The sequence below is a fragment of the Monodelphis domestica genome, chromosome 1 (assembly GCF_027887165.1).
Source record: "Monodelphis domestica isolate mMonDom1 chromosome 1, mMonDom1.pri, whole genome shotgun sequence".
NCBI classification, from domain to species: domain Eukaryota; kingdom Metazoa; phylum Chordata; class Mammalia; order Didelphimorphia; family Didelphidae; genus Monodelphis; species Monodelphis domestica.
Genome location: NC_077227.1, coordinates 530,484,065 through 530,509,228, shown reverse-complemented (window position 1 = coordinate 530,509,228; position 25,164 = coordinate 530,484,065). Strand labels below are relative to the sequence as shown.

Sequence of the window (25,164 nt, the reverse complement as noted above, 5' to 3'; positions counted from 1 at the left end):
GACTGTAGCATAGCACACCAAGACAAGGACCATTTGTGAGGACAGTTATTTCAGAAGAGACAATGGGTGCCTATGTTTGAGGATCTTCATTCCAGCCCATAGAAGAAAGTTTTTTCCTTTCCATTTACTTCTTATTCAACTCCCTGTTCTCACAACTCCTGGGAAGATGCCCTGCCAGTTTTTTCCCAGGTAAAAGCAAAGATCTTTTGAGAATCCTCGTGAATTGGAATTGAGAAAAAAGCTGAGCATAAATCTACCACAGTGAAATATCTTGCCTGACTTGGAATGGAAGAAATTATAGAAGCTGGACTTGGTACAACAAGATGAGTCTTTATTACATAATCATTGACTGTGCTTAAATCCTACATAAAATGATATACAACTTTGCCATTCTGATCTAACTTTGACTTTTTGATTAGAAGAACAGGAGCATTAAATTCTGAGAAGCAAGGTATTATGATCCCTTGTTGGATTAGGGATTCAGTGACTGGTCTTATACCTGCAATTGGTTCTTTAGTCAAGGGATATTGAGGTACACAAGGAACTAGTCCTTCCTTAGTCCTCACCCTTACTGGAATAGCTGATTTCAATAGACATACATCTGTGGAAGACTTTGACCAAAGATCTTCAGGGATATCCTCAGTTATTGGATAGATTGAATCTAAGTCATCCTCTGTACTGAATGAATCTAAGAATAGCAATGGAAAAGCTTTCAGAGATTCTTCTGGTAGATGTAATAAGATATCACCAATATCAGTACATTGGATTATTGCCCTTAATTTACATAATAAATCTCTACCTAAAAGATTCATTGGATAGTCTGGTATACACAGAAATGCATGTTCCACAGATAAAGGACCTAAAGTAATCATTTTTGGGTTGTAATTTTGCTACTCTCTGTAGTTTACCAGTAGCTCCTATTACTTCCATTGTACCAACCGCTCTACAATTCTTAGGAAAAATTTGCAAAACTGATTTAATGGCTCCAGTATCAACCAGAAGATCACAAATCTGATCTCCAATAGTGACAGACACATATGGTTCTGTACTATTAGGTGGTTGGAATGTTTCCAACACTGGGGCTAGCATAGTAACATCAGTACAAAGCTCAGTTATTTCCCGTCAATACAAATTTACATCTGTTTGAATTTGTGCAATATTCCCAGGATTTCACATCTTTAACACCATTATCAGCTTTTTTTTCACTACTCTCATTGTTCTTTATTATCTCTACCTTGGTATCATTGTTCTCATTTACAATCACATTATCTTTATCCAATTTACATTCTTCACTATTTTCCATTATTTCACAATCATTAGAATTTTCCACTAATTTTCCATTATAATTCTCTTTTTCCTCACAATTATTAATACTAATTACATTATTCTTTGTTTCAATCACATTAATTATAAATTCATTAACCTTATTTCCATTTTCCCTTGAGTCTTTAAATACTTTAGAATTCCAGTTATACCTTCATAATGAACATGTCCCTTATGTCCATTCACTACTTGACTATATTTGTGTCTTGCTCCTGATTTAACCTACTCTTGCCTAGTGTTCAAATCTGGCACTTGAGCTCCCTGAGAGCAAACATTTTGGCAATTGTTTACATTATTTCTTCTTTGATAATTATTATTCCAATTATTGTTATACTGTCTATTATATCCATTATTCCTATTTAATTGTCCAGAAAATTGTTCTCTGAACCAACATTCCCTAACAAAATGTCCAACACAGTTACAGAAGAAACACCTCTAAGGAGATCTCCTTTCTCTTGGCTTATATTGGTTGTTTGGTTGCACAGATCTAAGTGCTTCCACTGCCTTTATTTCCTTTATTTCACTGTCCCTTGCTTTATTTTCTGCATCCCTCACTTTCTTTTCCAAATCCTCTATTACAATATCCCTGTCTTCATATTTATCATCAGTGTCCATACACACATAAGTTGCCTTTCTCCTTAATTCTTCCAGTCCCATCTCTTCCCAATCTGGGCAATTATTTTTTAAAAAATAATTTAATCTTAGGCATGCATTTTTTTTACAAATATCCTTTTAATGTGTGTAATTGTATCATCTCCTAACACACCCAGGTCTAAAATTATTTCAGCTGCATTTGTTATTTGTGTGACTCATTTAATTTCTGTTTAATATTCTCAAATTTAGACTGAGCATTAGGGCAGTTAGTATGTCTCTTCATCACATCCATAATTGACTTTCTGGCTTGTTTCATCATTTCATAATCAGGGGATAAATTCATATCCAAACCTCCAAAATCTTGTGGCCATGGGATCAATAATGAATTTATGAATTGATTCCTTTCCCTCTTAGTTAATAACATCTTCCATTTATAAATAAAAATCTGCATAATCAGGGTCAAAAATATTTATAGCCCTATGAAATTCCCTCATCACTTTGGTTCATTGGAAAAACATGGGGTCCTACATCTAATCATTTCCAAATCTTCAGGTGTAAATAATTTATAAGTTTTAACCTTACATATTTCTTCTTATGTTACAACAGGGATATCCCTTAGAAGGAACAACAATGCTTGATTTTTATTGCATTCTGCCTCTTTCCTTGTCAATCTAGACAATTTCTTAAAATTTTCATCATTATTTTCTTTATTTATCAGTATCTTTTAAATCATTCACAATATTATTTGTTAAAATCATCCTCTCTTTCAAACATAACTCCACTGCCTCTATTTTATCTTTCATTATCATTATCATCTGTTTCATCTCAGAATCTTTTGTTATCCATAATACAATTACTCTTAATCAATAGCCAACTCCAAAAAACACAAATTTACATTTATATGATACAAGTAAACGTATACAAATCAATGGTACATAGGCTAACATAGGTCTTATAGTTAATGCCATCACTGGTTCCATCCACTCATATCCTAAAACCATATAGCAACTTTAGGGAAACAAGGTAAAAATCCCATAAGGGATATGTAGGAAGCAATCTCATAGAAAACACCAAAAAACATTTTCCATGTCCCATGACGTAATATTTACAGTGTACATAAAGTTGTTATACAACACAGGACATGTTCTATTATTATCCACTATGATTAGTATTTACAAACACCAAAGAACAGAACAAAAAAAATGGCTTCCTAGCACATGTGCCTTTGGGCTCTTTAAATAAAATTAAATCCCATTCAATGTCAGTCAAAAGTCAGAATTCTGTGCTACTCAGGGTAAGCAGCACTAGCACCTTGGAGAGCAACCAAGTGCTGAAGAAGGACAATGGATTATTCCCAGGTTGCCTAATTGCCAACCTATTAATCTGTCTGTTTTTCTCTGGCCAAAGTCAATTACTTTGCAGGTTGCCCTACTGCCTCGCCAAATGTTATAGGGTGGGCCAAAAGATGGGTTCAAACTAGCTATATATATAAAATAAAATGTTTATTTAACTAAAGGGAGAAAGGAAGAGAAGGGAATCAGGTCCTAACTTACTTCTAACCAATACCAGATATTAAAATCCTAAAATTGCTATAATTTTTCTAAATAATTTTCTAACTAATTAATTAAAGTTAAAGAAAGATTGGCAGAGACAAGGACAAAAGGGTCCAAAGAAATCTCACAACACAGGAATCCTTTCTTTGATCCAAACAGCAATCCCAGTAAGATGTCACCAGCAATAGCAGAAATCTACTTCTCTGTATCAGCAAATAGTAGAAACAGGCAGAAGATCAGGACAGCCAAAGAGAGAGGGAACCAATGGATATCTGGGTCCACCCCAGAAAAATCAGACAGCTACCCTCCTGGTTTATTCTGACAGCTAGAGGAAAAGCAAGCTCTCACTCCTCCAGAGTCCACCAACTGCCAGCAACTCCTCTATGTTCTGTTCCTCACCTCCTGAGAGCTTTGGGATGTTGGCCCTGTCATTGCCCTGGGGGATCTCTTTGCTTCTTGCTTTTTGCAAAGCTAATCCTTTAAAACAGTTGGTGGTCATATATATATATATGTATATATATATAATTATATGTAATATAATAATATTATTTATTTATTTGCGTTAATTCCTTTGTTTTTAAAGCTGTGATTAAGTATGTGTACTTGGATGTAGCATTTTGGGATGGCTAATTGGGAAACCTGAAAGGGATTATGATTTTACTGTTTTGCCAATATCTACTAGTTAAGGATTTGCATTCAAAGGGAAAGTGTGAATTTATCGATTATTTGGACAATTTCTCATTGCTTTCCCTGGAATGATTTCTCTAGGATCAAAGGGAGTCAATAATTGCTTCAGTCAGTGGTTGGGATGAAATGGACAAAATTCCTCTGTCTGCTCTGCTGAACATGAAAGGAAATTATACCCCTAGAAGAGCAGTACTTGGAGAGAAGAAAGTCATGTCCCCAGAGAGGAGTGAATCCAGGGGAAGTTCTGCTTTTAGAAAAGTAGGGAAATAAAGTGACTGATAGTTCTTCACACCTGTTTACCAGCCAGCCCATCCACCCAGCCATCACCTTACTTGTTAGGTATATAAAGGAATATGTTAAGTTTCAGGTGAGTTTTCTAGGAGTAGAAGAGTAAGGAAGATTGACACTTTACAGTGAATGACATTTTACAATGATTGACACCTTTCCTCACTGTTGGCATTCAGTGGTAATAGGAAAATGGAATGAACAGTTTCTAAAAAAAATCTCCCTTGAGGTCACCTTAAACACCTTAAACAGTTTCCAGAAGGGCTACTAATAACTAGAAATTCAAGCAAAATGGTCATAAAGGGAATTGACATGATGACTCACAGAGTATGTGCTATGTTTATTTTACTGCATGAGCTGACTGCTTCAAACACAAGATCACTTCCCTGGTAGGAAGGAAGGTAAAAATTTGTATGGATTGCTTTCTCTATTCTATAGCTTACTAGGGACAATAAAGTGTTGGAGTCATGGAAAATCCAAGTTAGAAGGGAATTTAAAGATTGTTTAATAAACCTTTTCATTTTACGGATGAAGTCAGGCTGATGTAAAGAGTGCTGGATTTGGGCAAAAATTCCATGCCTGCCCTATTAATGTCTACACAACCTTGGCAGAGCATTTAAACTCTTTGGGCCTCAATTTTCACATCAGCAAGGTGAGAGAGAGTTGGAGTATTTAGTTTGACTCTAAGGTCATTTCTAGCTTTATATCTTTGATCATATTGAAGACTGAAGAAAGGCATTAAGAGATGATACTTATTAATTTTTAAATAATGCAAGGGATAGCTAAAACTTAGGAAACCATAAAGATTCAAACTAATTGAACACAGTAGCAAAGCTAAAAAGTACTTTAGAAATAATTTTAAACAGGCCAATCATTTGAAAAATGTAGGAGCTGAAACCCAGAAAGAGGAGTTTAATTTTCTCTAAGGTCATACAACTAGCTAGGAATGAAAAGAAATTAAGAATATAGGTAGCACAGAGTGCCACGTCTGGAGTTAGGAAGACTAATCTTCCTGAGTTCGAGCCTGGCCATAAACACTTAATAGCTGAATAGACCATCTATCTCTTAGTGCAGTGTTCTTTATACAAACCCAAGTTGTCATTCACAAAACAGAACTCTCAGCCTTGAGATAGCAAAGGTCTGATTTAAGACTGGATCTTGAGCCAGAGATTCAAATCTCTCTCCTGATAACTGAATACCATTCTCCCCAGATCCCAACTAGAAGTGGAAGAACCAGAAAAAGACACCAGGAGCTGTGAAAGATCTTGTTGAGCTGCTTCTTGTCTTATCTCAAGACTGAGAGACCAATGGTCCCTCTCCCAGAATCTCTTGTCTTCTCAAGGTTCCAAGCCTCCTGAGGCCCCTCCCCCATTGTGAATGAGAAACCTCCACAGCTTCCCAGACTGTCACTCAGTTTTTGAGTTTAAACCTCTATCATGCAGACAATTATTATGATAAAACAACAAACTAAAATTTCTGTGATGCAATTAAAATAATCTTTTGAAGAAAAAAAAATATCACCTGAAAGTTACATGAACAAAATAGAACTAGAGATTAATAAAGTGAATTAGAAAAAAAATAGAAACCCCTAAATAAACCAAAAATAAACAGAAAATGGGAAATCTTAAAAATTAGAGGAGAAATAAATAAATTAGAAACCCACAAGGACTATGGAACTGATAAACAAAAGTGAAAGCTTATTTTCTGAAATGAACAAAATTAATAAAATTTCAATTATGTGATTAAAAAGAAAGGCACAGATAACCAAATCAACACAATAATGAACTAGGCAAAATCACAGGAAATTGCAAAAAAATTATTTTTCCTCTATCTGAATCAGAACTAAACAGAAAAAAGGATTTCCTTGAAAAATATAAAATACTCTGACAAAACACCAACTAGATATCTTTAATTATGCAATCTCTGAAAAAGAATTTGAAGGAGCTACCAAAGGAAAAAAAATTCTTCATCCTGATGGGTTTACAGGAAAATTCTACCAAATTTTTAAACAACTGACATCAATATTGCATAAATTATTCCTCAAAACTAAGAAAGTAAGCAGTCAACCAAAGTCTTTTTATGAAGCTCAAAGACTTCTACTATCTAAACCAGGGAAGGATAAAGCAAAGATCCATAGACCAATAACACAAATAAACATCAATTCAAAAATTCTCAGTAAATCCTGTCAAAAAAGCTCAATACAACTTGAAAGGTAGTCAGAGAGAGTCACTTTTCACTGGATTAGGGGGAATTGGAAGCAAAACCATACACAGAAAAGTGCTGGCAACCTCCCCCCCCCATTGTACCAGGTTTTGAGGCTGGGCATAGGCCAACTCCAGGTTCCTGGGATTGTGCCTATACCAACAACAGAGCATCCCACATCTCAGACCCACCCCTTGAAGTCCCAGGCCCTAGAACCAACCTACAGTCAAGCTGGAAGTCCACAGGGCTTGGCCTTCTTAAGTTTACACTGTGTTGAAACTCTTAGCCCCAGGAAAAAATAATTCTGAGTGCTGAGTCCTGCAAGCCATCAGCAGAGGAAACAGAATCAGCAGCTTTCTGAACTTCCAGACCACAGGCAAAAAAATGCTTGGAAAATGAGCAAATATCAAAGGAAATATCTAACACTAGAAACTTTCTTAGGAGACAAAGAACAAAGCTCAGAGTCAATAGAAGAAGGTAAGATCCAAAGAACCACATACAAAACTTCAAAGAGAAATGGGAATTGGTCTCTGGTTCTGGAAGAACTCAAAAGGGAATTCTAAAATCAAATAAGATATGTGGGAAAATGGGGGAAAGAATTTAAAGTAATGCAAAAGGAAAATAACAGTTTAAGAAGCAAGATTGGTTCACTGGAAAAAATAGGCATAAAAATCTAACAAAGAAAAGTTTCTTAAAAAACAGCATTGACCTACTGGAAAAAGAGGCCAAAAATCCAATGAAGAAAAGAGTTCTGTGAATAATAGAATGGACCAAATGGAAAAGGAGGATCAAAAGGTCATGGGAAAAATTCATTCTTTAAAAACTAGAATTGAGCAAATAGAAGCTAATGATTTCACAAGACATCAAGAAACAATAAAACAAAATCAAAAGAATGAAAAAAGAAGAAAATATGAAATATCTCAATGAAAAAACAACTGACCTGGAAAATAGATTGAGGAGGGACTAATCAAGAATTATTAGACTACCTAAAAGTCATGATTAATAAAAAAAAGCCCACACATTGTATTACAAGAAACTGTTAAGAATAAAAACAAAAACAAAAAACAACTGCCCTTATATTCTTGAACAAGAGGGTAAAATAGAAATTGAAAAAAATCCACAGATCATCCCCTGCAATAAATCCCCAAATGATACTCCTACGATATTATAGGCAAGTTTAAGAGCTTCCAGACCAAGGAGAAAATACTTTAAGCAATCAGAAAAAAAAAACAATTCAAGTATCACAGAGCCCTAGTCTAGATCTGGCAGTTTTCACACTGAAGGATCAGAAGGCTTGAAATATGATATTCTGGAAGGAAAGGGAACTGGGAAAGGAAGGAAAGGAAAGGAAAGAATCACATATCCATGAAAACCAAGTATATTCTTTCAGGGGGAAATAAGGTCAATTAATAAAATAGAAGATTTCCAAATGTTTCTGAAAAAAAAAGACTTAGAAAATTAGACATCCAAATACAAAATTCAAGAGAAGAATAAAAAAGTAAATAAGAAAGAGGAAAAATTTAAGGGGATCAATAAAATTGAATTGTTTATATTCCTATATGGAAAGATGATATTTATAACTCTTAAACTTTTTTTATTATTATCAGAGTAGTTAGAAGAAGTACACAAAGACACAGGTTGTGGTAGTAAGCTATTTTGAATAATATGCAAAAAAATCTAGGAGTGAAAAAGTGGATAGCACTAAGAGAAATGTGAAGAGAGAAGTAAAATGAGGTAAATTTTATCACATAAAGAGGCACAGGGGGAAAAATTATTACAGTGGAGGGGAGGATGATGGGTAATACTTAAATCTTATTCTCATTGGAATTGACTCAGAGAAGGAAGAATGGCCAGATTCATTGGGATATATAATCCTATCATACCCTATAGAGAATTACAAGGGAAATAAAAAAGAGAGTGGTGGGGAGGGAGTAATAACTTTTAATAGCTCCCCTTATCTTCAGAATAAAATAGAAATCTACTTGGCATTTAGAGTACTTCATGATCTAGAACTAGCTTACTTTCTAGATTTATTTCCCTTTATTTTCATTCATAAAATTTCTTTCCCAGCCCAACTAGCTTGCTTAGTCTTATCCATACTCACCTTTTTTTTTAAATATAGGTTTTACCTTTCTACAACTCCAACAGTTTTCCCACAAAGACATTCTTTGTACTCTTGCAAGATAAATTTATGTCTAGTTCTGGCCATACTCAAAACTTTTCAATGATTCCCTATTGGCCATTGCATAAAGGTGAAACTCCTTTATTTGGTTTATGAGGCTTCCTTATAAACAACATTTTCTCTTGCTTCTGGAATTTTATGAAAGCTATACCTCCCTTTCCCATGTCTAGACTGCACTCCTTCCTTATTATCACTTCTTAGAAACTCTAGTTTCCTTCCAAGTTCAGTTCAAGTTCCACCATATCCCATGAGTCCTTTCCTCATCTCCCCAGTCCCCCAGCTTCCATGGTCTTCTCCTGCCCATTTTCTTATATTTATTTTGTTGATATTTTGTATATATTCCTCTTATAGAATATAACCCCCTGAGACTTTATATAACTATCATCCAGAGACTGTTTCATCTTTGTCTTTGTATCCCCAGGACATAGCACATTGCTTGCCATATTTGTTGTTGTTACTGTGTCATTTCAGTTGTGTTTGACTCTTAATGACTCCATTTTTGGTTTTCTTGGCAAATATATGGAGCAGTTTTCCACTTCCTTCTCTGGTTCATTTTACATAAAAGGAACTGAGGCAAACAGGGTTAAGAGACTGGCCCTGGATCACAGAGCTAGTGAGCGTCTGAAGCCAGATCTGATCTCAGGAAGATGCGTTTTGGGGCAGCCAAGTGGAACAGTGGATAGAGAGGCAGGCCTGGAGAAAGAGGTTTTGGGTTCAAATATGGCCTCAGGTACTTCTTAGCTATGCAACTCTGGGCAAGTCACTTAACCCCAATTGCCTAGCTCTTGCCAGTCTTCTGCTTTGGAACTAATACTTGCATTAATTCTAAGATAGAAGGTAAGGGTTTTAAAAAAAAAGTCTTCCTGACTTCAGGCCTGGCACTCTACCCACTGCTCCACAGAGCTACCTGGCATATAGTGCTGTTCAACCTTGTCAGACCCTTCATGATCCCATTTGGGGTTTTCTTGGCAAAGGTATCGAAGAGGTTTGCTATTTCCTTTTCCAGCTAATTTTACAGAAGAGGAAACTGAGACAAACAGAGCTAGTATGTGTCTGAGACCAGATAGCAATTCACAAAGGTCCGTTTTCCTGACTTTAGACCCAGCACTGCTTCCACTGTGCCACCTAGCTAGCTGCTCGGCACATAGTAGGCTTTAATAACTTCTTGCTAATCAGTTGATAGGCCAATTCACTTAGTAGATAAGGACTTTCAGCTAGAACCCCATATACTACTTCATACATTTTGGTGTGCACTTAAGCTGTAGTTATTTGTGCTTGTGTCCTGACCCACCTGAAACTCCACATGGGCATTTTTAAAATCTAGATTGTGCATCTCCTTCACCTTAGCTTTGCACATGATTTGGAATCAGTTTTCTGTGAAATAATTTCCTTATTTTTCTACTCTTTATAAGAAGGATGATGATTTGAGCATTTACCCTTAGAATCATAGATCCACTAGACTGAAAACTTGGGGTAGGAATTGTTTTATTCTTTGTATTTGTATCCCTTGGTCCTAGAGCCAGGGCTTGGCACATAGTAAGTACTTACTAAATACTTGTTTAACTTATTCCCTTGGTTCCTTCAATGGGCCATACGATCTGACCTAATTAAAAGACATTTTTTTTAATTACTCTCTTTTGATTTTTTACTTCACTAAAGTCCTCCCCACACCCCAGCATCTCTATCTTTTCCTTTCCCAGAGAGTCATCTCATAGAATAAATCATATTTTTTAGAGAAAAAGAAGATAAAAATCAGCAAAACTGAGCAGTATATCAAAAAATCCTGAAGATTATAAATACAACAAGAGGTAGTTAGGTGGCTCAGTGGATAGAAAGCCAGGCCTAGAGACAGGAGGTCCTGGGTTCAAATCTGGATTCAGATGGTAAGAGTTAAATATATATGCAATATACTCAATCTGTGGACCTATTGCTTCTGCAAAGGAAAGGGGTTGGGTAATGTCTTTTCATATCTCTCCTTTGGATTAATGCTTATCTGTGGGGCTTTGACCAGACAGTGCCTTGTTTCTGCAAAGGGAGAAGTTTCCCTGCCCAACCCTTCTGCGCTCTCCTCCTTTCACCCTTTGGCACCTAGTGATTTTCTTTACATGTTTATGACATGTCTCAGGGGATGAGATACAAGAGCTCTCCTTGACAGCCCTGTCACTGGTTTTCCTCTACCCACTTCATTATCTTCCAACTCTATTGAATATACACAGATTCTTCAGTTAGGAAAAGAGGGCCTTGGACAAGATCATTTTTAAGTGCCTTCCAGCTCTAAGACTGTGTGCACATGCGCACCTACAAGGCTTTGAATCAACCAGAGACATTTCTCAGACTTCTTTCCCAGATGGGCAGAGTTTCCCACAACGGCTCTGTCCCTGATGCAGTGTATGACCCGTGAGAATACATTCTTTTTTTTTTGAGCTTTTTCCCTATTTGTAGTGAGGGGGCTGGCTCAGATGCCCTTTAAAGCTCTATTCCCAATTTCAACATTCCAAAGATCTACAGTGAAAATTTTCTGTTGTATGAATGTCCTTTGCCTCCTTGAGTGGAGGATGGATCTAAGATATTCTTCCAAGAGTTATTAAGGTCTGGCTCGGAGAGGAGGCCTTCAATAAAAAATAGAGGTGCTCTGTAAGGTCACCATGGGGTCAGAAGAGTGTATTTTTTTAATGGAAAAAATCAACATCTTGTTGTTTTTCCAAATATAATATCTCATTATGATCACGAGGTACAAAACAACACATGCAATTATATTCAATCTAGGCTGAAACTGCAATCTAAAAAGAGACCATTTTTAGACTTAGAGTCTTGGCAGCTTTTAATCCCTGTGGATCCAGGCTCCAACTCCCAAGCCATCAGCAGCCTTGGTGGCCTTACTCATTACTCTGGCTAAGTTCATCTAATAGCTACTTGTTCCAGCTAGTCTTTCATTTGGTGTTTTACATGTATCTCCAAGAGTCCCAGCTCCTATTAAATGCAATTACATATACATAAGCTATGCAATTTTAATTCTGAAATGTATGGAGCAAGTAAAGGGTAGGAACCTTAGGCTTTTTGTTCCAGCACAGGGCTGAAACCCTCCACCTGGAAGTAGAACTAGTCATTTAGTTCTTATCACAGAAGCTCATCCCAGCAGAAGTTAAGAAGCTCTAGGCTGTCCTGGGCTTCGATGTTAGTCCTGTTTGATATTTACTCAGGGTGTCCACACAATGATGACTCGCTATATCATTCATTGATCATGCATTTAACTTAGGGAAGTCACTTCTCTATGAGGGCCTCAGTTTCCTCATCGATACATGGGAGGGTTGGATTCAATGACCTCTGAGGTCCTTTTCAAGCACTGTCTACCTGTGTGACTTTGGAAGGAAGTCTAGCCTTAGTTTCTTCACCTGTAAAATGAGGGACTTGAACTAGATGACCTCTAATGTACTTTCTAGCACTAAGTCTCTGATGCTCTGGACACACTTAGAGTCCTAGAATGTTTGTACTATAAGCCCAGGGAAGTCAAATGAATTGATCAAGGTCATGCAGATAGTATCATAGGCAGGATTTGAACCCAGGTCCTTTCTGCAGTGGACTAAGTGCTGGACCTGGAGTCAAGAAAACCTGAGTTCAAATTTGGTCTCAGTTACTTATTGGAGAAGGAAATGGCAAACCACTTCAATGGCTCTGCCTAGAAAACCCCAAATGAAACTACAAAGAGTTGGACATGACTGAAACAACTGGACAAAATTAGTATTTTCCTTCTTGCCAAACTTAGGGATGTTGGGAAGGGAAGCTACATGTGGTGAAGAACATGAACAAGGAGGCCATCCAGAGCTGGACCCAGGCTTCAAAAGCAATTTCAGTTAGGTAAATTCTCTCTTCTAATCTCTCCATTCCCAGCAGGAAGAAGGAATTACTTTTTCTCTTTCCAGAGGCAACTCCGGCTACCCCTTTGCAATGTACATTATAGCCAGTGTTTCAGTGATTAGATGTGTGACCCAGCTGTATTCCATCGTCTCATCATTAGGAGAGAGTGATCATAGTCTTGTGCTACAAGGTCCAGAAAAAATGTTTCATTTCAGCCAAATACTGATGGAATGAATCCCTACTGTGTGTCGAATCACAGATTGTTAAGAGCTGGGACAGAGAGACCTTCCAGCTTCATCTAGTCCAAACCATTTGCTCACAGGCACCCAGCAAGTTGGTAGCAGATAAAGCACCAGATCTGGTTTTCTTGCCTCATGCAGCCACTTCTGTTATACCATCCATTCCAATCTGACAAGCACGCTCAAGGCACTGAGCTAGCCGCTGGAGATAGAAAGACAAAACAAGAAACAGTTCCATCTCTCAAGCAGCACACTTTCTACCAGGTAGTGATATAACATGTAAACAGTGAAGTATATTTTTGCAGAGAGAGAGTGCATCAAGAGTGAAGGAGATGAGGGAAGGCTTCTTTGGATGTGGCACCTGAGCCCAAGCCTTGAAAGCAGCTAGAGATTCTAAGATCAGAGAAAGGAATACATTCCAGATAGAGGTAGGGATACAGTCTGGATAAAGGAATGGAGGTGGGAGATAGAGTACTAGACTGGAAGTTGGGGGAATATCAGTCAGTCAATAAGCATTTGTTAAATGACTACTATGTGCCAGGCACTATGCTAAGCTCATCATGCTGCCCTGAGGCTGACAAATTCCCTTTCAAAGTGCTTACAACAGGGAAAAACAAACATGCCTTTGTCTTTCTGGGCCTCACATCAATCATGTTACTGGATATTAAGGCACTGATTGAAATGATTCTAAAAAATGTTGTCGGATGGGATTAGGGTAAACTATTCTATTGATATTGATCACAGTTGAAAAACAGGAAAGGGGGATGTTTATGGAATCTTTTCCTCTCCCTGCTGTGTTTTTCACCAATTAATGTTCCCATCAACATATGACTCTGTGCTCACTCCATTCCTCACTTGTTTGACACGTTTATCACTTTATTTTCATATTATGTTATAAAATTGCTGCATACAAGCTTATATCCCCCCCACTGCAACTATTTCTAATGTTAGATAACACACCAGTCTTTGTCCCCCATATAAAATGAGCTCGGGACATCTGGCACTAAGGTGCTTATATTTCATCTTTATATAAGTCTGCTTTCAGTTTGCTGTTTTCAAAAATAACACATTAAATAAAATAGGCTGACATTTTGGAAAAGAAAAAAATATGACTGAAGGAACATAGAAACCCTTTCCTCTTTCAATTTGAAGCTCTCAAAATAGGTGTCTTGATGAGAAGAAATGTAAGCTGGCATTTGGAACAATCTGTTATTTTTATATAAAACCCTTCAATCGCTCCCCAGTGCCTGCAGAATAAAGCCCACACTCCTTGACCCTCCGCATTCAGGACCCTCCACACGCTGGCTCCAGCCTCGCTTTCTAGCCTTATTTGACTTTAGGCTCCTTCATCTACTCTAAGTCCCCGTGAAACTAAGCAGTCTATGACTGTCCCCTGAACCCAGTATGCTGCCTCCCAAGCTCCCACCCTTTATTCTTTTAGGAGGCCATTCTCCCCCTCTTTCCCTCTGCTGGAAGGCACTCCTTCTTCATGTCTACTTCTCTAATTCTTCCCTCTTGTCAAGGCCACTTCCTCTATGAAGCCTTCTCTGGTCTCCTTACTCCATCAGCTGAGAGCTTTGCTCTTCATTTTTCTTAGAGCTCTTTTTACAATCTCCTTCATTTCCATTATACCCCACTTTTATTATATGTAAACATGCACCCAAATGGCAGGGTATCCTAATGCTTAGGGAGCTGCCTTGGGGTCATAAAGTCCCAGGTTCAAGTCCTGCCTCTGATAGCATTACTGGCTGAGTAGCGACTCTAAGCAAGTCATTTAACTTGTTACCTCCACTGGGTAATCCCAAGAGGACAAACAAGGCAGGTGACCAACGTGTATTGCTTTTATTATATCATGAAATTAGATTGGAGGATATCGGTGATCCAGGGAACTCTCTAAGACTGTCAGTTGCAGAGAAGATGCTATTCTGCATTAGTAGAGAGAATGTCATCATTTCTAGAGTTCTGTAAGACAATGAAATTGCACATCCAGGTCCTTCTAACTGTCTGCCTCATATTTCATTCATTTTCCCCTTCACCCAAATGTAAGCGCCTTACCATCATGGACTAGGTCATTTTCTTTGTATTCCCAGGACCTTGCACTGGGTTTTTCCCATGGTCAATGTTGAATAAAAGTTGGCTTTCAGGGTCCTTAAAACCTACTCTCAGACTTCCTTTCCAGCATGATCTCTCTCTTATACCCTCTACAATCATAGAATCACTGATTTAGAGCAAGAAGGAATTTTGGAGGCCATCTTCTCCAAATCTCTCCTTTGATAGATGAAGGAACTAAGGCCTATCAAGGTAAGTGACTTGCCTAAAGTCATCCTGTTTGCTAATCAAACTATACTATTCAGTGTTCTTTTTCCTTGCTTCTGCCTTTGCTTACAGCATTCCCTATGCCTGGGTTCCCTGAGGTTTGTTTCTGCCTGCTGAGATCTAACCACACCTGGTCTATGAAGCTTCTTCTATTTGTCCTAGTCAGAAGGAACTTCTTTTTCACTTCCTTCTCCTTCTCCTTATCTCACACAACAAAGACATGAAGGCAAAACATGTAGACAGAAGTTTGATGTCAAAGTTCACTTAAGTCAGATTAGCCCAAGAGCATCCATAGAGGACTCTATAAGGGGGACATGTAAAAAATAGACTCGAATAAAGGACTACAATCCCCACGAGCCTTTGCTCCACTTCCCCAGAATGCCTTGTAATCTCACCTGGGCCGAGATCGAGAAGGTATTTAAGCTGATTCAAAGGCTTTTGAGAGGTCTCTCTCTTGGCTCTTGGACTTCCGTTTTGGGGCAGGCGTGGCTTTTTTTCATAATGTAGGTGAGATTGTGTCTAGGCCTGGACACGTGTCTCTTATCCTGTATTTTCTGTAATCCTTAATCTTCAATAAACCTCAAAAAAATATAATACTCCTTGCAGAGAGAAACTAATTTCTACCTGCCTCAGATGCCTCAGTCTCCCCATCTTCCCTAAATTTTAATCTTTGCAGACAATGGAGAACAAATAGATGCAAACTAGACCACATCTCCCAATATCTCTATACCAATGTATTCCCATCAGCCACAGTGGTGGGACTCCTACACCTGGACACCAACACCTCCTTACCCTAGGAAATAGCATTTAGAACAAGCTTGGGAACAATAGTTAGAACTGTTCACACATATGGAGAAGAAAAACCTTCCTGAAGGTGACACACCTTAAGAATACTCTAAAGAATGATTTTCAGTTCATCTCAAAGAGAGGAAGATTCCAAAAGAATGGAAGAAATGGTACTATAACCGCCCTCCCCCCCAAAAAAAAAAGACCAAGGAGACAAGAAAACAACAGATGCTTTCTCACACGTGGCAGTATTTTTGATAATGACATTGAATGTATTCTTTTTTTTTTTAAACCCTTACATTCTATCTTGGAATCCATACTATGGATTCCAAGTCACTTGGAATTAAGTCACTTGCCCAAGGGACTATGAAGTGTCTGAGGCCAGATTTGAATGCAGGACCTCCTGCCTCCAGGCCTGACTCTCAATCCATTGCCCTCAAGTATAATGAGAAGAGAAAAGAGAGATTTTCGCAGTTTGCTGTAGTGTCACAAGGATCTGAAAGGTGCAGAGGTTATAAGATCCTACTTTTTCTATTAATTTCTTATTACCCAAAAAGAAAAAAAAAACCCTCTTGCCTTAGAGCAAAATTTAGATTAGAAGTCTTTCCCAGCAAGGTAACCCTCGCTCATACATGATTCTGTGACAGATGCAAACACGGCAATAACTTTGGTCAGCAATCTGTTGACTCTCGCTATCAAGTGAGACATCCAACAGAGAGATAGAAGCTTACTAAAGGGGTTTGCCAGGATTATGGAGAATTTCTTCCACAAAGTCTAAATGTAAGAGTGATGTACTCCAGATGCTCATAGTTACAGATGACATTGTGCTGGTTGAACTAAATTCGGTAACACTACAGTTCTGCAAAAGAAATTAGCCTAGAAATCCCAAGAAGAAAAGCAACGCAGATGAACAATACATATTACTTTTATTATGCCATTAAATTGGATCGGAGGAAAAGATGCCTGTTGTGCAAGTTCATCAAGACGTAATTTAGACAACTGCTCTAGATGAACAATGTGCTGGGCCTAGAATTGGATCTCATTTGGAAAAGTGTTTGCACTTTCAATGATCTTTTTGACTTGTTGCTTCAAAAATCCATTGTTAGAAAGCCCAGCAAACTTCTGGTGATGTTATGTGGCTGAACAACATGGAGGGCTATGTTGGAAGAATCTCAATATTCAATGACTCAGTAGGCATATAGGTGGAAATAAATATGCAGGAGCATATGGCCAGTGGTGATTTCATATACAACAAATGGTTTCAAAGACATCCCCATGGGCATACATGATCCCAGTCAAAGCTTAAGATTTCAATAAGATTTTTGGCCTGCCAAATATAAATATGACTTACTATTACCTTCTCTAGTTCCTGTTCATCATTTATAAATTGAGGGAGTTGGATTAAATAAGCTCTAAGGTCTTTGCTCCATTTTATTCCTTGATTATTCCTACTTTGAAATTATAACTTTATTCACAAAAGGAAAAGCTCAAGAACCCAAATTCCAAGGCAGCAGGGGATAATAGAAAGAGCCAAGAATTTAGAATCAGAAGCCTGAGATCAGAGCCTTATCTCTGCCATTTTCTAGCTTTATGATCTTGCTTAAATTATACCCTCTGGGGTGGCCCTCAATTTCTTCTTCTATGAAAAGGAAGTGAAGCACTGAAACTAGTTGTTGTCTAAAGTCCCTTCCATATTTTTTATTCTAATTTTAACCTTCTATGACCTTTCAGGTGGAAATAATATCAAAAATATTATCTTTAAAAAGCAACCATCTGGGGGAAGCTGGGTTGCTCAGTGGATTGAGAGCCAGGCAGAGAGATGGGAGGTCCTAGGTTCAAATCTGGCCTCAGACACTTCCTAGCTGTGTGACCCTGGGCAAGTCACTTGACCCCCATTATCTAAAAAAAAGAAAAAGCAACTATATGGGTATGATTGGGTGGCTCTGTGAATTGAGTCAGGCCCAGAGATGGGATGTCCTAGTTTCAAATTTGACCTCAGATACTTACTAGTTATATGACCCTGTGTGCCTAGCCCTTACTACTCTTCTGTCCTGGAACACAGCATTAATTCTAAGATAGATGGCAACATTTTTTTTCTTAACTAAAAAAAAAAGAAACCATTATTCTCCTTGGCCCTTTTCAAGCAAAATATCATGTTTTGGTGACACTTTAAGGGATACAAAACACTTTATATTTTCCAAGCAACTCTAAATACGCAATAAGACCTAGATCATTTTATTTTAAAGTCTCTCTTTACCCATCTCACCTTGGAAGAGCAAGCTATAAAAATGTAACTTTGAGACATTTTAAGTAAATTCACTAGATCAAAATTAAAAAATCCCAAATCTCAAACAACAACATGGTGCTTTATTACTCCATCTCATCACAACAACCCACATTCAAAGGATGGAATTGCCCTTTCCCCCTAGATGACATTTCAGTGTAGTAAGCCAGGATAGATCAGGAAAAGATTCATAAACATTTAAATCCAAGTCATCCATATATGATTTAACCTCTGGACCTCAGTTTTCTCATCTGCAAAAGGAGAAGGGCTTGGATTAAATAATCTCTAAGGTACTCTTCAGTTCTGATATTCTATGGTTCTGTGTAGAATGGGCTATCTTTATAGTAGTGGAAGTCTTCAAACAAAAGCTGGAAACCTCTTTGTGAGAGTTGTTCTAGAGGGAATTCTTTCTAGGGTAAGGGTTGGACTGGATGGCCATTGAGGTCCTTTCCAACCTTGAGATTCTATTATTCTGTGACCCAACTTTCATGGTTTTACTAATAGATTGAATCAACCTCAGAACAATAGCAGATTGTGACTATAACCATATTAACAGAATACAAAACCTGCCCCAAATGGGCTAATTATCTGTGAGAAGGGAATAATCTTGAAGAGGTCCAATATACACATTTTGTAACATATGTACATATATGCACATACATGTGTATAAACAGATGTGTACATGTGTTCACATATAGACATATAATCATTCACATATGCATGATGGAGGAAAGCTTCCAACAGAACTCCTTCTAATACAAGTAAAAACATCAGCGACTTGGATCTGAAGTTTCTAAACTTGATCTTTCCCCTATTTTTTCCAGATGGAATTTATATCATTGGAAATTTTATCTTTAATATATATTAATAGAAGGGAAGATCCTAAACAGAGTGATGCCTGTATAATTTGTATCTTTATATTCCCAATGACTACTACAGCATCTGGCACATAGTAGGTAGTACTTAATAAATAAATCAATGGATTGACTAATTGGTTTGCACCTGAGAAATTTGCTACTGATATGGACAGATGTTTAAGTGCTACGGTATCTGCAGTATTAAAATAGTTAGACCACTGATTCAGGGGATACCAATGATACCTACCCAAATTGTACAATACCTAGGAGTGGTCCAGCTGGGCCAATGTCAAGAGCTTGGCTAATATCCTTTAGGAACTGCTTCTGGATTCGGAAACGCCGTTTGCCGATGCTCCAGCTCCCATCAATTAAAAAGGACAAATCAACTTTGCAGTCTGGGGAATGAAAAATGATTGATTTACTTTGATTCTCTTTAATCATATTTAATAATTGACTTCCCCTTTCCTCAATTTCCCACACTTAAGAAACAAACAAATAATACTAAATTTAAAACATCAGACAATTCAATGAAAAATTATTATTTTTTTTAAACCCTTACCTTCCATCTTGGAGTCAATACTGTGTATTGGCTCCAAGGCAGAAGAGTGGTAAGGGCTAGGCAATGGGGGTCAAGTGACTTGCCCAGGGTCACACAGCTGGGAAGTGTCTGAGGCCAGATTTGAACCTTAGACCAATGAAAAATTCTGAGTGCAAAATGGGTGGGCATTTTTGCATTCACAAAATTGTCCATATTGTGAATAAGAAGGATTAAGTTCAAATTCTAGGAGCATTACTTTTTAGTCACGTGACTATGGGCAAATAACTTATCTTTTCTGAGTTGGGTTTAGAAAGGATGGTATCCACATCTAGAGAAATAACTGTGAGAGTAGAAATGCAGAAGAAAAACTTATGATTTAACACTTGTTTATACGGGTATATGGTTTAGGGTTTTGGTCTTAAAAAGATTACTCTATCACAAAAATGAATAATACAGAAATAGGTTTTGAGGGATAATATATGTATAACCCAGTGGAATTGATTAGGGAAGAAAGGAGGGTGAGAACATGAATCAAATAATCATGGAAAATATTTAAAAATATTTAAAAATAAAATTACATTAAAAAAAAGAAGAGCTGGGTTTGAATCTTGCCTCAGACACTTAATATTTGTGTGACCACAGTTCTCACTTTCTGTGCCTTCATTTACATCATTTGTAAATTGATTTTGGGATTGCATAAAGGGCCCTTCCAGATCTAAATTTATGATCATATGAGTCCTTTGTAAATTCTAAAGCTCTATTACTAATAATCATACTGATGTCATTTGAGCTATCTCTGAAGTGCGCAATATAATGGTTGATTCATAACCTTATAATTTTTTGAAAAGTCATTTTGCTTCAAAATGTATATTGGACCCTCAATATATGCATCAGGCTTACTCTCATTTACTACTGATGGCTACTCCCCTTCTATCATTTTCTATATCATTATGAAGATACAACCCAACAGGATTTCCTTGTAGCAGATACAGATATTCCCCTTACATGAAGATATTCGCAGGCAAATACAATAAAAGAGAAGCAGAACAATGGAGAGAATGCTCATTTTTGAAATGCCCACGAATTATTTGATTCTTAGGTCTTCTGTGTGATATTTTTAATTTCTTACATATTTGGGTCAAAGCTTATTTTTGTGGCTGATTTAGAGTATTCTTCGTATTCTTCATAAATCAGTCTATTCAAATCTCCATCAAGGCCAAAAAGATGGGAAAATGCCCTCCGAAGGGTCTCCTATATAATACAGAATAAAAACTAGCATTTCTATAGTAGTTTTAAGGTTGCAAAATTCTTTGCAAGTGTAAGTTCATTTGAACTTTGTACACAGCTCCATGGAGTAACCATTATGGATATTTTCCTCATTTTACACATAAAGAAATCGAAGCTTACATGTTAAGAGACTTGCACATTGTTGCATGACTAGTAGTGCCGGAGGTGAGACCCTAATCCTTTGTATCCAGTGGTCTATTCATGATGCCATGGTGCTTCTCTGTATGTTAGAACAATTCTCCATACAGGCATAAAGTAATATTATTGATAGATTTCAGGAGTTTGTGATCTTCCATCCCAACTCCCCCCACTGCCCAATTTTCTGGGACTGTGACAGATTTTCTGTTCAGTTGTTTAATTCATTTCAGTTCAATTGATCCAACTCAATTCAAATATTTATTAGTGTGTCAAGATAAGAGCAGCAAAGTCTGTATAAGGGAAGGCAAGACACTTTCTTTTCATCTTGTATGAGGCATGCTCACCTGGTAAATCATACATAAAGAGATTTAAGATCTTTCACCAGGAAGGTTCAACATAGTGACACAATGTCGATAAGCTACAGCCCAGTGACACAATGTCAATACTGTTTCTAGCTCTTTCAAACCTTTCCTTTGCTTGTAGTAATGGTGCAACCGAGCAAACACTCATGGAAATAAAGTCCTGCTCTCTGGGGATGAAGGAATAACAGCTCAGCTCTCAGTTGTTGGGAATTAAGCATCTGTTGACTCTTAGTAATGGGAAAATCAATGGACTTCCAGTAAGAAGTTAGTCTCACATCTTCCAGTTAGTTGTGTTGTGAAACTGTTCCTCAGTTTCCATATCTATAAAATGGGCTAACGATACCTATACTACCTGCCTGACAGAGTGGATGTAGAAGCAAAGACACATGATAGATTTCCAGATACTTTTCTTTCTTCTTCCCTCCTCTTTCTTCTAGGACAAGATATAAAGGAAAAAATCTTGTACCAGAAGTCAAAAGACCTGGATGCTAGTTTCCACTGAGCCATTGTGTGATTCTGACCAAGTTTCTTTTTGGGACCTCGGTCTTCTCATTTAGAATGTAAAAGGACTAAACTGATCATTACAGTCCCCTCCACTTGACATTTTCAGGCTCTGTGAATCCTGGATCCCACTGGACTATCCTGCCAACTGCTCACAAAGGCTACTACCCTACTACCCACTGACTCCACTGAACAATTGTCCACAATTCACTGCTCTGCTCGATAAGTCTTTTTACTGAAATGAAATCAGTTTGTTACTTAAGAACAGTATACCTACAGGTATCACAAGCGGCACTTATTTCCCAATTGCCTATAAATGTTGTTCTTCTTTGGAGTGGCACCTATGGAACAGTGTTGGACCTCTCTACTTTATAGGTAGCTGCAATAGCAAAGTCTTTAATTTACAGTGTAGATATAACATAATATAGTCAAAAGAGCCCTAAATTTGCAGTCAAAAGATTTAGGCTCTATTTCCAGGCTCTGCCACTTTTCCCCTGTGGGCCAGTCATTTAACCTCTGGGGGCTGCAGTTCCCTCATTTGTAAAATAAGAGATTTAGACTAGATGGCCTCCCTGATTCATTTCAGCTCTCTAGATACAGTTCTATAAGGCAGAACTGAGTTTTGCATATTTAGAGGGGGAGGAGAAGTAGAGAAGAAATAGGGAATTTAAAAAGTGAAATTCAAAAATGCACAAGAATTGGGGGCAGCTGGGTAGCTCAGTGGATTTAGAGAAAGGATGTCCTAGGTTCAAATTTGACCTCAGACACTTTCCAACTGTGTGACCCTGGGCAAGTCACTTAATCCCCATTGCCTAGCCCTTACCACTCTTCTGCCTTGGAACCAATACCCAGTATTGATTCCAAGATGGAAGTTAAAGGTTTAAAAAATGCATAAGAATTATGGACAACGCTTTTAAGCAAATATTTTGTGGCAATGGACAGAGTGAACTTCAAGAAAATCTTCTTCCAGGTTCTTAATAATCCAAGACAAAGTCAAATAATTGAACGGAAGCAAGGATTCTAGCTCCTAGCCACCCATTAGCCAACTTCCCTAAATCTGGCTTCATTTCTTCAAATCTTCATTATATGATATCATTGTTGTTGTCGTTTCTTAGTCATTTAAGTAGCGTCCAACTCTTTTTGACCCCATTTGGGATTTTCTTGACAAAGGTCCTGGAGTGGTTTACCATTTTCTCTTCTAACTAATTTGCAAATGAGGAATTTGAGGCAAACAAGGTTAAATGACTTGCCCAGAGTCACACAGCTGGTAAATATTTGAGGTTGTTTTTTTTTTCTCTTTTTAAAAATTTATTTATTTTTCAGATTACTTGTTAATATGATTTTTAATAATCATTTCCTGACATTTTACAACCCATGTTCTCTCTCCCTCCTACCTCCCCTTCTTAAGAAGGCAGATAATATGATATAGGTTGTACTAACATGTATGTTATCATACAATATACATTTCTATGTTTGTTATGTTGTAAAACAAGACATATATAGCTTACATTGGAGAAAAATTCATGGAGGAAATAAAGTGAAGAATGGTATACTTCAATCTGCATTTGGACTGCTTTAGTTTTTTCTACCTTTTTCATCATGAGTCCTTTGGAGTTGTCCTGGATCCTTCCTTTGTTGATAATAGCATGAGCCCCTCAAAGCAAGCGTACTGGCTACATGTACTGTTTATATATATGTATCTATCTGCATGTATTCTGTAGGTGTATCCACTCTTCCCACAGATGGCAAATATATTTGTGTAAGAATATGCACCATATTTATAGAGAAAATACTTTATTGTTATATTTTTTACTCCAAATTCATTAAATGCCTTTGCTTTGAAGTGATTTTCTTTTCTAACTGTTAAAAGTAAACAGATCCATGGAGGCTCCTGAGCTGTATTTCTAGGGGTTACAGATCTACAATTACTCTGAATATAGAGTAGACTTTTTTGAGCCATTGGAGGTATTGCTTGTAGCTCTGGCAAGTTTCAGAGAAAGGGGACTGTATAATGTCTACTTTTGAAGGGAAAACTTGCCAGTCTTACTCAACTCTACTACCTTCAAAAACAATTTGTTTCTGTTGACCTATTTTTTTCTTTTAGAAAGTGCCTTCTCTTCCTTTTCTTCTGGATTATTTCTGTCCATATTCATAAGAGAAGAAAACTCAGCCTTCCACCTTCCCTCTCACATCTCTTAAAAAAAAAAAAAAACTAATCCAAACAAAACAAAAACAAAAACAAAAACAAAAAACCAACACCAGTGGTTGCTGTGGCCTACTCCCAAGATTTAGTTTTTAATTAGGATGAAATTACCAAGCTATCCAGCTTTTGGGTCAAGGCACTTTAGTTCTTTCTTATTGCTAATTAGCTACTCTAGCTGTTCCCTTCAGCCTTTACAAAGAACAATCAATCAACACACAATAACATCCTTGCCCTGATAAAGATCATTGGCAGGCTTTCCCCTCTTGGCCTAGTGACAGTCCTGAGACAGACAGTGAAGGGATTTTCCTCCTTTCTTGTGTGTGTGTGTTAGCAAACCTTTTAAGCATAGCTTTAATGTAACATAAAAAGAAAACATAGTTCTGGGACATATAGGCTCACCATTTGTTCATAGTGCTAATAAAATGAACATTTCTTCTGCTAGTATTTGCTAGTAAAATTTAGCATATTAACAATAACAATTAACAAGTAAACTTTTCACTCTCAGGAACTTTCCTGGGGTACTGAGCTGTCCTATCCATTCTTGTTTTTCAGACCACACAGGTCACTTTCACTCCCTTGCTAGCTGGTTGACCATTTGGGCAAGTAGGCTCCTGGAATTTAGGTGATATCCCCAGAGCTTACTGTCTTTTTATCTTTTTCTTTTCATTTTAAAATGAAAAGCTGGAGTTGGACAGATGTTGAATAAAGGATTGAATTTGTCTGTGTTATGTTCAGGATGTCATATTTACAGAGAAAAGAATCTGAGTATTTGGGAAGGAAGTGAAGGGGAGAAGAGGGAAGTTCCCTCCAATGTGAGTTGATATTAACCTAGTTTTGGGTGCTGACTTGGTTTCTGACTTCAGTGGCTGGGTGTCAGTTTCCTAGGGTAGTGAAGGATTGCTTGTTTCTGTGGCCAGTAGTCACATGTGGCCTATTGGTGGCTGATTCTGAGGGAATCGGGAAGTTCAAAAG

General features: G+C 37.5%; 1 protein-coding gene across 2 annotated transcripts in view; it reads right to left on the bottom strand.

Annotated features, from left to right (window-relative positions):
- VIT (vitrin) overlaps positions 1-25,164 on the bottom strand; it is a 181,409-nt gene that overhangs the window by 26,732 nt on the left and 129,513 nt on the right. For both annotated transcript variants that reach the window (XM_056813270.1, XM_056813271.1), the window contains one exon: positions 19,411-19,558. In XM_056813270.1, the coding sequence (XP_056669248.1) occupies positions 19,411-19,558 (148 nt within the window). The remainder of the gene's footprint in view (positions 1-19,410; positions 19,559-25,164) is intronic.